Source organism: Ovis canadensis, chromosome 17, assembly GCF_042477335.2.
Source record: "Ovis canadensis isolate MfBH-ARS-UI-01 breed Bighorn chromosome 17, ARS-UI_OviCan_v2, whole genome shotgun sequence".
Classification (NCBI taxonomy): Eukaryota; Metazoa; Chordata; class Mammalia; order Artiodactyla; family Bovidae; genus Ovis; species Ovis canadensis.
Genome location: NC_091261.1, coordinates 54,975,580 through 54,989,272, shown reverse-complemented (window position 1 = coordinate 54,989,272; position 13,693 = coordinate 54,975,580). Strand labels below are relative to the sequence as shown.

At 54.1% G+C, this 13,693-nt stretch overlaps 1 protein-coding gene across 1 annotated transcript; it reads right to left on the bottom strand.

The window, feature by feature from the left end:
- Nucleotides 1-4,613: 4,613 nt before the first annotated feature.
- LRCOL1 (leucine rich colipase like 1) lies at nucleotides 4,614-7,373 on the bottom strand. The gene is made up of 5 exons (XM_069557018.1): nucleotides 7,278-7,373; nucleotides 6,161-6,286; nucleotides 5,924-6,049; nucleotides 5,733-5,855; nucleotides 4,614-4,795 (listed from the first exon to the last, which is right to left on the bottom strand). Exons 1-5 carry the CDS (start codon nucleotides 7,371-7,373, stop codon nucleotides 4,640-4,642), a joined length of 627 nt encoding a protein of 208 aa, XP_069413119.1. The 3' UTR covers nucleotides 4,614-4,639.
- Between the last annotated feature and the right edge of the window lie 6,320 nt (nucleotides 7,374-13,693).

Sequence of the window (13,693 nt, the reverse complement as noted above, 5' to 3'; positions counted from 1 at the left end):
TGTATTATACTTTACAAAATCCAAACCTCTGGGTTTTCCCTCCCTCCCATGCCCTTCACCCCACCCCCTGGGATGTATCATTCCCCTCCCCCGTCCGCTCCCCTGCAAACCTCCCACAGAGCCCACACTGACTGGAGGCTCTAATTGCCACATTCATCACTCAGGGTATAAATACCACAAAGCACCTGCTCTCTCTCCACCATGTTACTGAAGCCACAAAGTACTTCCAGGGGTGTGGTTGCCCTCAAGCCTCGGAACCTCCTAGAGAGGATCTAAAAACCCTACCCTGGGGAACGAACACCTATCGGAGTTTGTGGGGAGGCCACATGGAGTGAGTCTGTCCCGCCATGGCCGCCAACCTCCCCTGTGCTTGTCCCCATGCACGCAGCAGGAGTCAGGGCACCCTCCCCTGACCATCTCCCCCACTGTGGCTCCACACCCTGGAGAATTTGGGGATCCACGCAGCTTTAAACCAGAGCTGCTGAGTGCAGAAAGAGGTTGTGCTGTGCAGTGACCACCAGGCAGATCCCACGCCGAGGGGGCGGCTTCATCCCTCACACTTTGTTAAAGAGATGGTGCCAGTGCCAACATTTCACAGGCAGGGGAGCCTCGGGCTTGGCCCTTCTTGATGCTGGAGGCCTGCAGAAGTGTCAGGAGTTCGAGGGGCCAGTTTCCATTTAGGAAGATAAGTGGAGATGGTGGGATCGTCTCTCAGTGTGAATGTACTTCAGGCTCCTGAACTGTGCACTTAAAATGGCTAAGAAGTTTTTATGCCAAGTGTATTTTACCACAATTTTTTTTAAAGTTGCATTCCTTGACTACAGAATAAAAAGTTTGGGGAGGACTTCCCTGGTGGTCCAGTGGTAAAGAATCCACCTGTCAATGCAAGAGATGAGGGTTTGATCCCTGGTCCAGGGAGATTCCACATGCCACGGAGCAGCTAAGCCCAGGAGCCTGCAGCTACTGAGGATGAGCTCAAGAGCCTGTGCTCCGCAACAAGGCAAGCCACCGCAGTGAGAAGCCCAGGCACCGCAGCTGGAGAGGAACCCCCACTCGGTGCAAATAGAGAAAAGCCTGCAGGCAGCAACCAAGACTCAACACAGCCAAAAATAAATAAAAGAACTGTGGGCTCACACACACAAAAAAATGTTTTTTGGGGAAAGAAGCCAGGAAAACTGCCCCACACCGCAGGCAGGCACATTTTGCATGTGAACTTTGGGGGGCAATGACACCTCAGGGGGAGGCATGCCATTCTCACTTCTCAGAGGAGGTCATCCTGTCCTACCCGTGTCATAGGAGCCCTTGGGTGAATTGCTTTGAACGAAGAATCACCCGAGTTCCTTCTGCAGGGAGGTGTCCCAGGCTGTGTCCTACCCACCCCAGCAAAGTCCCCTTGGTCACCCAGCTGTCAGGCCTCAGAGATGGGGTTGTGAGCAGGGCCACCACCAGCGAGTGACACCTTTGAGCCCCTGTGGAAGGTGGCCCTTGCATCACCTGTCACCAGCTCACCTGCAGATCCCCTCCTCTCTGCCCAGCCCTGAACCGGAGGTGCATCCCTGGATCCCTCCTCCCAGGAGTTCTCTGTCACCAAACCAGGGCCACCAGGATGGTGAGGAGGCCAGCGGGGGTGGGGGACCTTCAAGGGAACAGACAGGAGGAATCCCACGTGGTTGCTCCTCTTCCTCTCCTTCTCTCCCCAGGGCCTGGGGCCTGGCAGCTCTTTCCTCCCATCTAACATGTTTCCAGAATGTCTTGGAGGGTGTTGTGGGCTGAATTTTGTCCCCCCAAAATCCAGATGGTCCATCTAGTCAAAGCTATGGTTTTTCCAGTAGTCGTGTGTGGATGTGTGAGTTGGACTATAAAGAAAGCTGAGCGCCGAAAAATGGATGCTTTTGAACTGTAGTGTTGGAGAAGACTCTTGAGAGTCCCTTGGACTGCAAGGAGTCCAACCAGTCCATCCTAAAAGAAATCAGTCCTGAATATTCATTGGATGGACTGATGTTGAAGCTGAAACTCCAATACTTTGGCCACCTTATGTGAAGAACTGACTCATTTGAAGAGACCCTGATGCTGGGAAAGATAAAAGGCGGGAGAAGAAGGGGACAACAGATGATGAGATGGTTGTATGGATGGCATCACCGACTAAATGGACATGAGTTTGAGTAAACTCTGGGAGTTGGTGATGGACAAGAAGGCCTGGTGTGATGCAGTCCTTGGGGTCGCAAAGAGTCAAGACACGACTGAGCGACTCAACTGAACTGAAATCCAGATGTTGAAGCCCTGACCCCCAGGACCTCAGGATTTGAGTGTGTGGAGAGGGAACCTTGAAACGGGTGATTGAGATCAAAGGTCTTTCCTTATAAGAGGAGATCAGGACAGACACATGGGACGACCGCGTGGGGACCTGAGGAGGAGACAGCGTCCACGATCCCCACCCCACCCCCCGCCGAGGCTCTGTCAGCCATGCGGGGGCCGCTCAGGCCCCGGACACCACGTTCTCCACGTTAGCCGAGAAGCGCCGGCCAGGAGAGGACCAGGTTCTCCTGGAGGCCGAGGAACCGGGTCTCCACCGTTTCCTGGGGAACAGCCCCCGGATAAAGGCCGCACTGGCAGGGTCTCAGGTCCCGAGGACCCCGGAGTGGCCGCCAGGAATCTCCTCACACGCAGGTGCTCCCCCCGCATTAACCTGAACGAGGCCGGGACCCAGTGGGCAAACTGCTGTTTTCCAGATGAAAAGGGAAAATGTCAGGGTCTGTCCGCATCCCCGGAGGAGCAAGCACCTGCCGGCTCCCTGGGAGCCTGGTCGACTGGCGGCCCACAGCGCCCTCTGGCGGCCCCGGGTGGTGCCGGCGCCGCTGCAACCACGTTCCTCGGAACCTTTCCGCTGGCGAGGCGCCGACAGGGGCTGCTGTGGGTGCATCAGAGAGATAAACAGGCAAAATGTCCGGATCCCCGGGAGGTCTCGACCCCCGAGGAGACAAGGAGGGGCTGGAACTAGCGTGGCCGGGATCCTGCTGAGAACTGGACGTCTGAGTACGGGGAGTAGGGGGAGCCGCGAGGCCCTGGAGCGGATCCTGAGAAATCCGTGCGGCGGGAGACCGGCCCCAGAAGAGCGGAGCGAGGGGCTGGGTGGGGCAGGACTTGGGGACAGTCCACCCCACCCCGCTCCCTGGGCAGTGAGGAGGACCCTGGCCACAGCAAAGCTCCGGCTGGCCTCTACTCCGAGTGTCTCAAGAACATTCTGAACTAAGGCGAGGGATCCTTCTGGTTTTGTTGTTTTTATTTTTGCTCCCGTGGCTTGCAGGATCTTAGTTCCCCAACCAGGGATTGAACCAGTGTCCCCTGCAGTGAAAGTAAAGTCCTAAGCACTGGCCCACCTGGGAAGCCCCAGCTTTGTTCTTAAAGAATGAAGTGCAGTCACTCTGGGATCCACTTCCTGCCCCCTGGGTTGGCCAAGGGGGCAGGACCAAGAAGACAGACGGTAGCAGGTGTTGTCCAGGGTGTGGACAGTTTGGAGGCCTCGCACAGGCCCTGGGAGCGTGAAAAGGCGCAGGTGTGCTGGAGAGTCACCTGGCAGTTTCCTAAAGGGTGAAACATGGAGTACTCCTCAGAGCCAGCACGCCGCTCCTAATTCACGACCAGTGGCTTAGAAACCCGTGTCCAGAGAACATGCAAGAAATGTGCACGGTAGCTTTACTCATAGTTAAGCTGGGAGCAACCCGAACGTCCACCCTCCGATGATGGACAAACAACATGCACAAACTCAAGTGGAACGAAAAGGAAAACAGTCCGGCCACACCGTGGATGAGCCTGGAGAGAATCACGCTCAGTGAAGGAAGCCAGTGTGGCCACGGACTGGGCGAGTCTGTCTACTCGGAGTGTGCAGAGCAGGCAAACCTGCAGAGACAGAAAGTGGACTAGTGGTGGCCTGGGAAGTGGGGAGCGAGGGGGCGGGGCGAGGAGGGGAAGAGGGAGGGGAGGGGAGGGGGAGGGACAAGGGAGGGGGAGGGTGGGAAGAGGAGAGGGGAGGGGCGAGACCGAAGTTGGGGTGGAGCCTGAAGGCCTCTCTGGCCTCCTACAGACTCGGAGTAGAGGGGAACGTGGGAGGAAGGAGATGGAGAGGAGGAGAAGGAAAGGAGGGAAAGGGAGAGGAATTTTTTAAACAGAGCCCCCAAAAGCAGCCTGGTATCTGCAAGATGGGTGAGGGCACAGAGGAAGGCAACGGTAAAATTTCTGGTGCTCTGGAAGCAGAGGAGGCAGTCGTGGTGTTCACCTCTAGAAGCCGCCAAAGGGAACAGTTTCTAGATCAGCCAGGACTTCAGCTCCTAGGGAAGTGGGGACCCTGGGGGCCAAGGGAGCAGGAGGAGGGGCCAATGGGTGGCCCCTCCCCGCACGGGTCTTCAGCGGGCTCCAGTGCCTTCACTGCACCATCCACAAGGTCAGGGGAGCCTTCCAACCTTTTACCTGTGATGACAAGTCACAGTCATGTGCCTGCAGGGGAGGGGCACGTCTACACCTGCCCCTTCCTCTGGGGAGACTTGGTCTCTGGTTGAGGGGGCTCCTGAAGACGGCACCGAGCTGAGACCCGGGTCTCCATACCCACAGAAACATCCTCACTCAGTCAGGAGGTTTATTCATGCTAAGTCATCACATTGAGGTTCCAGGAGCTGCCCTTGGTTTGCACGGACATGGATGGCCTCGGGAGTTCATGGTTAGACGTGCAATACCTGCGGGTCTTCATGGTCCCATGAACACACACAGGGCTCAGGGTGTAGGGTGGTCTCCAGGGCACAGACTGGGCCCACGTCACTAGAAGGCATAGCACAATTAGGAAACACACAGGGAGACACAGCCCACGAGGCAGTGAGGAGTTAGCCTTCAGGGCCAGCTGGTTAATGGCCAGACACTCTCCTCGGCACTGACAGTCTGCACCTCTGGGCGAAGCCACTGAAGGTGTTGCCTGGTTCACTTGGACACCCTGGGGACACCCATGGACTCACTATTGTGGCACCTGCTGCACCCACTGTTGTTCTGGGTGCTGGTGGACCATGGCCAGCAGGTGAGGATGCTCAGAAAGGTCTGGTTCTCAACCTCTGGGCTCAGACACACCTTTATAATCAGACTGAAGTCCTGGATCGGGGCATCCAAGCTCAGACACCAGAGCATCCCCTCCAACCTCGTTCCCGTGCCCCCATCCCTCTCTGTCCCCAGCTGTTCTCCACGGTGTCTTCAGGTTCTGTGTTCTGGGGGCTGACCTCTGCGGGCTGCCTCACTGAACCCTTTCCTTCTGGATTTCCAGTTCAGCCAGTGAAAGTCTCCAGTGGAGATGGGAGGGAAGGAAGAGGAGGAAACTCCTGAGAGGGGACCCTCCCCTTCGTCCAGCCGGGTGTCCGGCCCCACAGGAGTTAGGCCCCGGTGCTGCCGGATCTTGTGGGCCCACCACCTACCACCATGCTGGCCCTTCCCCAGGTGCCCACACTATGCCATGCTGCCACCCTGGTGGACATGAGAACCAATGCCCACAACCCGTGTCCTTTTCTGAGCTCGGCCACGCTTCTGCCTCAGGTGCAGCAACAGGAGGCCAACTGGCAGCGACGACTGGCGGCCTCTCCTGGAGGGGACGCCACCCACGCGCGCGGGCACAACGCCCTCCAGGTCACTGCCCGCCTGCCCTCAGGCCAGCCGCAGGACTGAGGCCCCCCGACGGGGCTGGACTGGGTTCCAGGACTCACCCAGGGCAGGCACTGGAGCAGGATGCCGCTCTGGGGGACGCAGCGGTTGGGGCTGAGCTCGTTCAGCCGGATGCAGCACTTGCTGCGGCACTCGATGTGGTAGTTGCAGTAGTCCCAGTTGGGCTGGGGACAGAGGTCAGAGGTCAGAGCTGGCGGGCGCCTCCCTCCAGCCCCATGGCTCCTGGCCTCACCTTGCGCCAGGGCAAGCACTGCAGGAAGATGGTCTTGGCTTTGCAGTACGTCTGCACCCCATAATTGTTGACGACACAGCATTTGCTCTGGCACTCCAAGTGGTCCTTGCAGATGTACCCATTTGGCTGCAGGAGAAGGAGAGCGGTCCTTTCCGCCAGGCCCCCGGCCCTCCTTTCAGGGGCTGCCCTCTCCAACCCCTTGCCCCCCCACCTCTCACCCGCCCAGGCAGGACACACCTTCTTCCAGGACAGGCACTGCTGGAATACGGTCTGGGCGGTGCAGAACTTCTGAGGGTTCAGGCTGTTGGTGACACAGCAGTCGCTCTGGCATTCACTGTGTGTCTCACAGGGATCTCCGATGCTCTGCAAAGTTGGGACTCCTTTACGTGCACCCCCACAGACCAAGCGTCCCTGCAAGGCTGTTGTCCATCTCAGTAAACTTAGCTCACCTGCCTGACACTGTTCCGGAAAGCTAAGGGAGCCAGGCCCAGAGGACGAAGGATGCTGGTGAGCGGAAGTAGCTCACCTGGCCCATTCCATGTGCTCTCACATTTTATAGGTGAGATGTCACAGTTCAGAGAAGGTAGCGACTTACCCAGGGTCACACAGCCAACTAGAAGTTGGAGCTGAAGCCTAGGTCTGCCGCCTGCCCACCTCCTGTGAGGAGGGGCCCTCGACTTGGTTCTGAACATCTCAAAACTCCTTTACAAATGCAAAATTACTGGAGACTGCAGAGTCATTGTTGCTGGTTTACCATTGGCTGTGAGCAACTTTATCTCTTCTTGGCTGGGATAAAAGCCGTCGTCTGGGCTCAGGAACTGGAGGCCAGAAGCCCAGCGGGTGAGCGGGGGACAGAGGAGGGAGGTGCATCTGGAAAGCAGTGGCCACACAGCGCGGTGCCCTCCCTCCTGCATCCCGCACAGGGGCACCTTGGTCCAGGCAAGATGTGGGGATCAGAGGGGTGGCACACGGCCCCCAGGACCGACAGACTGCGTTCTTTGCTGTCGCTCCATGACACACACGAGTTGGTAACATCACCCCCCCAGAACCCACTGCCCTGCCTCCTTCCATACTGCCTCTTCTGCACACACACCCCAATCCTCTGCAGGGTCCCTGGACTTGGGACTTGGCATTGGGGGTCTGGGGGTACACCAGGAGTCAGTCATCCTGGGGACCTGAGAGCCTTAGGAGGCAGGTGCATTCATGAAGTGCGGGTTCAGTTCAAAGTGGGGGTGGGACAGGAGAAAAAGCACAGAGCACCTGGCAGGAAAGGGGGCTGGGAGCCCGGGTGTCCCGGGGTGGGTCTGGCGAGAGTTAGCCCTGGGCCCTGCAGAGACAGGGACGTGGTGCTTACCTTATGTGACAGATGCTGGTACTTCTTGATTGTCAGCACCGGGGCCACGGGTAGCAAGCAGAGCAGTAGCAGCAGCAGACGCCCAGCGCTGGCCATCGCTCGGCCTGTTGGCGCCAGAGGGCATGGATGCCTGCCCACGAGGCTCCTCCTCCCCTCCCTCCTGCCTTCCTAATCCTTCTCCATCAACATGGATTTTCAAAAATGAATAGATAGGGTTCTCTGGCCGTCCAGTGGTTAGGAATCCACCTTGCAATGCAGGGGGTGCGGGTTCGATCCCTGGCCAGGGAATCATGATCCCACACGTGTGTGCTGTGCGCTCAGTCACTTCAGTCGTGTCTGACTCTGTGACCCCGTGGACTGCAGCCCACCAGGCTCCTCTGTCCATGGGATTCTCCAGGCAAGAACACTGGAGTGGGGTGCCATGCCCTCCTCCAGGGGATCTTCCCAGCTCAGGGATCGAACCCATGTCTCCTGCATTGGCAGGCAGGCTCTTTACCACTGAGAAGCCAAGATCCCACAGGCAGTGGAGCCAATAAGCTCACAAGCTCTGGAGTCCACAAGACACGACTGGAAAGAAGCCCTCGCACCTCAAAGAAAAAAGATTCCACGTGCCACAGTGAGAACTGATGCAGCCAAATATGTGAATAAACAGGAGTAGGGGCAACATGGCATGATGTTAAGAAAACTAATGATGTGATTTTCTTAGAGGGGCTTTGTTTACAAAATTGTGTAGGCTGTGCAGAGAATTCCCGTCCTTGCCCCCACCCCGCCTCCTTTGCTAACATCTTAGTTGGATGCATTTGCTGCAACCCGTCAGCTGACACCGACACACTGTTGTAAACTGAAGCCCACTATGTCATGTGGGTTCAGTCTTGGTGTTGTACCTGCTACAGGTTTGGACAAATGCATGATGTGCCTGTGACTGAGGATCATACAGGGTCATCTCACTGCCTAGGAAACCCTCTGTGCTCTGCCTGTTCACCCCCCACCCCTGGCACCGTCCACCCCATCCCTTTACTGTCCCTGTGGCTGTGGCTTTTCCAGAGCATCCCAGGGTTGAATCGCACACTGTGTGGCCTTTCAGATGACTTTTCCCCTCCCTAATACACACCTGAGGGCCCTCTGTGTCTCTTTAGGGCTTGTAGCAAATTTCTCTTTATTACTGATGGAAAATAGATTTTCAACAGCACTTTTCTCTGGAGAACGATCAAGCCCTCTTTTGCTTCAGAGGAGAATGTCTCTGAGGTTAACGTGTGCCCGGGGGGGCCTACCCTCTGCAGCCTGCTTCCTTCTGCGCCTTCACGTCCCTCGGCAGAGGCCCTCCAAACCCCCAGCTGAGCTGCTCCAACCCACTGGGGCTATGTGGTTGGTTCCCTGGCTGTTCATAGAGCCAGCAATTTGGTTTCCAATTTATTCATAATTGTTTTTCACAATGGAGATGATATTCAAACAGCATAAAATTAACCATTCGGAAGTGGACAATTCAGTGGCATTTCATGCATTTTTAATGTTGCATAACCACCACCTCCAACTAGAACAGGAGTCCTCAATCCCTGGGGCTGTTAGGAACCAGGCTGCACAGCAGGAGACTGGCGACTGAGCGGAGAAGCTTCATCTGTATCTACAGCAACTCCCCATCGCTCACATGCTCACATTACCGTAGCCTGAGCTCCGTCTCCTGTCAGCTCAGTGCCGGGATTAGATTCACATAGGAGCGTGAACCCTACTGTGAACTATGAGTGCCGGGGATCAAGGTTGTGTGCTCCTTATGAGAATCATCCTGAAACCATCCCCACCCCCCAGCCCTGGAAAAATTGTCTTCCGTGCAACTGGTCTCTGGCGCCAAAAAGGTTGGGGACCACTGATCTAGAATATTCTGTCATCCACCACAGCCGGGGCCCATCAGCAGAGCCACTTGCACGGAGCCCTTCAGGGAGCGGAAGTGATCCGAACACCGCCGGAGTTCTGCCGAGCACAGTGTAGAAGCCCAGAAGCCCTGGGAAGGTCGGGGGTGAGTGGGGAGGGGTTCCCCAGGCCGCCGAGTCCCCTGCTCTCCTCCTGCCCTCCATCCCATGTTTCCAGAATCTCTCCTGGCTTGTCTTTCAGCCCAGCCTTGTCACTGGCCCCTGTGGTCTCCAGCTCAGGACCCTGTGATATGACAGAACAGTGTCCTCAGGGACCACAGGCCCCCCTCCCAGACTCTCCCATGTCACTCTATTTGTTGTGGGGCCATGGGGAGACCACTGGGTCTTTGAGGGTCTGGCTTCCCTTTCTGTGAAGTGAGGTGTGGGCTCCCTTTCAACTGAGGGTTTTCAGATGATTCCGTGAAGTCACAAGGTTATCTGCCTTTCAAAGCACAGTGGAAATCTGCTTTTTAAACTCCCTGAAATGTTGAGGTCCCAAGCCCAGCAACACGCCCAGCTCTCCAGGTTGAGTCCTCCCCATCCTCGGCTGCCCCCATCTGGCTGCCTTAGTGGGCCCCATGCTAGGAATTCAGAGCCTTTGGGAGAACAGAGCTGGGAAGGAGCACAGACTGGGGGGGGGGGGGCGTGGTGCGTGAGAGGGAGTGGTTCCCTCCCACCCAGACAAGCCGACCAGGAAAGTTTTGGGCTGTGGTGTTGGTGGGGAGTGGGACAGCACTGGAGATGTGGGGGTGGGCGGGCAGGGGTCTCGTTTGTTTCCTGCTCCTCTCACCTCACACAGGAGCACCTGATCCAAATGAGCAAGGCTGGTATTTTCTCCCGAGCCATTACTATCAGCACAGATTCCTTTGGCCCCACACAAATACCAAGAAATAACCCCGTGCCTCCCATAAGGACAGAACTGAGCAACACAAAACATCTCAGAAAGGCAAAAGGCATTTAGCCCCATTTATATGTTTTTGTCAATGGAAATAACAAATCAGGGCTTCCCTGGTGGCTCAGTGGTAAAGAATCTGCCTGCCAAGGCAGGAGACTCCAATTCGATCCCTGGCCCGGGAATCTCCTACATGCCTCAGACCAACTATTGAGATTACGTGCACCAAAACTATTGAGCCTACATGCTACAACTACTGAAGCCCATGGGCCTAGAGCCCGTGCTCCACAATAAGAGAAGTCACTTCAATAAGAAGCCTACACACTTCGACAAAGAGTAGTCCCCACTTGCAGCAACTAGAAAGTAGCCCCCTCTCACTGCTACTAGAGAAAAGGCGATGCAGTAACAGAGACCCAGCCCAGCCAAAAATAAATAAACAAACAAAAATTATATAAAAAACAAGTCACAGGATACGTCACTGCCTGAGTTTTGGTTTTCAGCAATTTTAGATTTAAATGTATCGGCAGTAAACCAAAGCTCTTGAGCCACAAAAAGCATATGCATGTCATTCAGAAGTTTTGCTAACTGCTTCAAAAGAGATACAATAGCATGAACTCAGAGCCCTATTTGGAGCTATTTGTCACTGAAAAGTGATAAAGATGAAGAGAAAAGAGACCAGAGGATGCTGGTCTTAGTGACGATACCATTTCTCTTTTAAATTCTGCCTTTAAAATAGCAAGTCAAGGACTTCCCTAGTGATCCAGGAGTTAAGAATTCACCTTGCAATGCAGGGGATGTGTGTTTGATCCCTGGTTGGGGAACTAAGATCCCACATGCCGAGGGGCAACACCCAGCAACTACTGAGCCTGCGTACCACAACTATAGATTCTGTGCAGCACAGCAAGGACCCAACAAATAAATGATCTGAAGAAAAAAAAAAAAGCACTTCAATGTCTATTTCAACGTGTGACAACAGCGTTCTAAGCTTTTCCCCTCAAAAAAAAAAGCACCTGCAAGGCTGGGACACACCTTTATCACATGAGCATCCTGCATGTTGACAGACGCCAGGTGTGTCTGAGGGTCTCCTCCCACCTCACTGCGGCTCTGCAGGTGTGAGCAGGCTGTTCTGGGTTCTGGGGCCTCACTGGTAGCCCTGAACCTCTCAGTCTTCCCACCCGGACTCCTGACCCTCTACTCCAAAGTGGCCCTTGGGAAGAAAACAAGTGTTTCTATGGTGGGACCCAAGACACAGTTCCTGGTCCTGGGAGGCTGAACCTACAGACAGACCCACAGCCTAGCGCAGCCAGCCGCAGAGCCGGTCAAACCTCTAAGTGACCCCAGATGTCCACCCTGGTTGTGCCCCTCCTCCAACTCAGGACCAGCCAAATGTGCCCCTTAGCCCATCACATGGGACGCCCATATGTGACAGACTTTAGGCTGAGTGACAAACACCGCAGACAAGGATGGTCTTGCATCCTGGAGGCTGACAGCCCAAATCAAGGTGTGGGCAGGCCTGGTTCCCTCTGAGGTCTCCTTGGCATCTTCTTCCCATGTGTCCACAAGGCCATCACTGTGTGCCTGTGTCCTGATTTCCTCTTGTAAGGACACCAGTCCTATGCGATGAAGGCCCACCCTATAGACCTCATTCTACCTCAGTCACCTCTTTAAAGGCCCCGTCTCCACAGACAGTCACATCCTGAGGTCCTGGGGTAGGATTTGGGAGGACACAGTTCAGGTCATAATGACACCCCACATCTAGTCAGTCGGCCCATCTTCCCCACTGACATCCTCCCCTTGGGTGCACTGGAGCCAAGCTTTCCAGCCATCAGTGTCTGCCCACCGCCTGTCTTCGGGTCTGGTGCAGAGATGGACCGGCCCGCAATCTGATCAGCTGCCCTCGTCCCCGGCTGCAGCCTCCTCCTCGCAGCTGACCACCACCCTTCTGCCTTCCAGCTGATCTGTGAGGGCCATCGGCAGAAGGGTGCAGGAACTTGGTTTCCTTCACAGCAGGTCAAAGGTCTCGGATGCCACACATCACGTGATTTTAGGAAAATGACACCAGACAGTTGAGTTGTATAAACATTTTCCAAGATAAATGGCAGCCCCATAGTCACTGTTTGAACTTTGTACACTCTGTTCCCATATCATTTCAAACGTATCAAATACAGTCATTGTTTCATAACTGAGTAAGAGCTGAATTTCAATCACAACTTGAACATTTTAACATTTCAAACCTGCAATGTTCTTTTTTATATTATGAAGATTTTTCTAAACAAATTCTTTTATTATTCTTTTATTGATTTATTTGGCTGCACAGTTTCTCAGTTGCTGCATGTGGGATCTGGTTCCCTGACCAGGGATCGAACCCAGACCCCCAGCAATGGGAGCAAGGAGCCTTAGCCACTGGAACACCTGGGAAGTTCCAAAGTAGAACTGGACATGGAACAACAGACTGGTTCCAAATCGGGAAAGGAGTACTTCAAGGCTGTGTATTGTCCCCTGCTTATTTAACTTATATGCAGAAATGCTGGGCTGGATGAAGCACAAACTAGAATCAAGATTGCCGAGAGAAATATCAGTAACCTCAGATATGCAGATGACACCTTCCTTATGGCAGAAAGCAAAGAAGAACTAAAGAGCCTCTTGATGAAAGTGAAAGAGGAGAGTGAAAAAGTTGGCTTAAAGCTCAACATTCAGAAAACTAAGATCATGGCATCCGGTTCCATCACTTCATGGGAAATAGATGGGGAAACAGTGGGAACAGTGACAGACTTTATTTTTGGGGGCTCCAAAATCACTGCAGATGGTGACTGCAGCCATGAAATTAAAAGACGCTTACTCTTTGGAAGAAAAGTTATGACCAACCTAGACAGCATATTAAAAAGCAGTGACATTACTTTGCCAACAAAGGTCCATCTAGTCAAGGCTATGGTTTTTCCAGTAGTCATGTACAGATGTAAGAGTTGGACTATAAAGAAAGCTGAATGCCGAAGAATTGATGCTTTTGAACTGTGGTGTTGAGGAGACTCTTGGGAATCCCTTTGACTGCAAAGAGATCCAACAAGTCAATCCCAAAGGAAATCAGTCCTGAATATTCATACTTTGGCCACCTGATGCAAAGAACTAACTCATTGGAAAAGACCCTCATGCTGGGAAAGATTGAAAGTGAGAAGAGAAGGGGACTACAGAGGATGAGATGGTTGGATGGCATCACCGACTCAATGGACATGAGTTTGAATAAGCTCCGGGAGTTGGTGATGGACAGGGAGGCCTGGCGTGCTGCAGTCCATGGGGTCGCAAAGAGTTGGACACGACTGAGCAACTGAACTGAACTGAAACATACTTTATTTTATTTTTAAAAATGTTTGGTCATACTGCTTGGCATGGCATGTGGGATCTTAGTTCCTCAACCAGGGATCAAACCTGTGCCCCTTACATTGGAATACAAAGTCTTAACCACTGGCCCATGGGGGAAAACCTACAGTGTTCTTTTTGTATTTTAAACCAGGGGAAAATTTTTTTCTGGTCTCATATTTTTTCTTAGGCCCTTGAAAAGTGCACAGGCCCAGTTTACAAAATTGGGTATGTTGTGCCTTGTCAAACAGCCCCCACAACACGGA

Coding starts and splice junctions, on each gene's coding strand:
- LRCOL1 (XM_069557018.1), bottom strand. CDS start 7,373: ATGGCCAGCGCTGGGCGTCTGCTGCTGCTACTGCTCTGCTTGCTACCC. Junction 6,287..7,277: donor ACCAGCATCTGTCACATAAG/GTAAGCACCACG, acceptor CCAACTTTGCAG/AGCATCGGAGATCCCTGTGA. Junction 5,856..5,923: donor AGTGCTTGCCCTGGCGCAAG/GTGAGGCCAGGA, acceptor CTCTGTCCCCAG/CCCAACTGGGACTACTGCAA.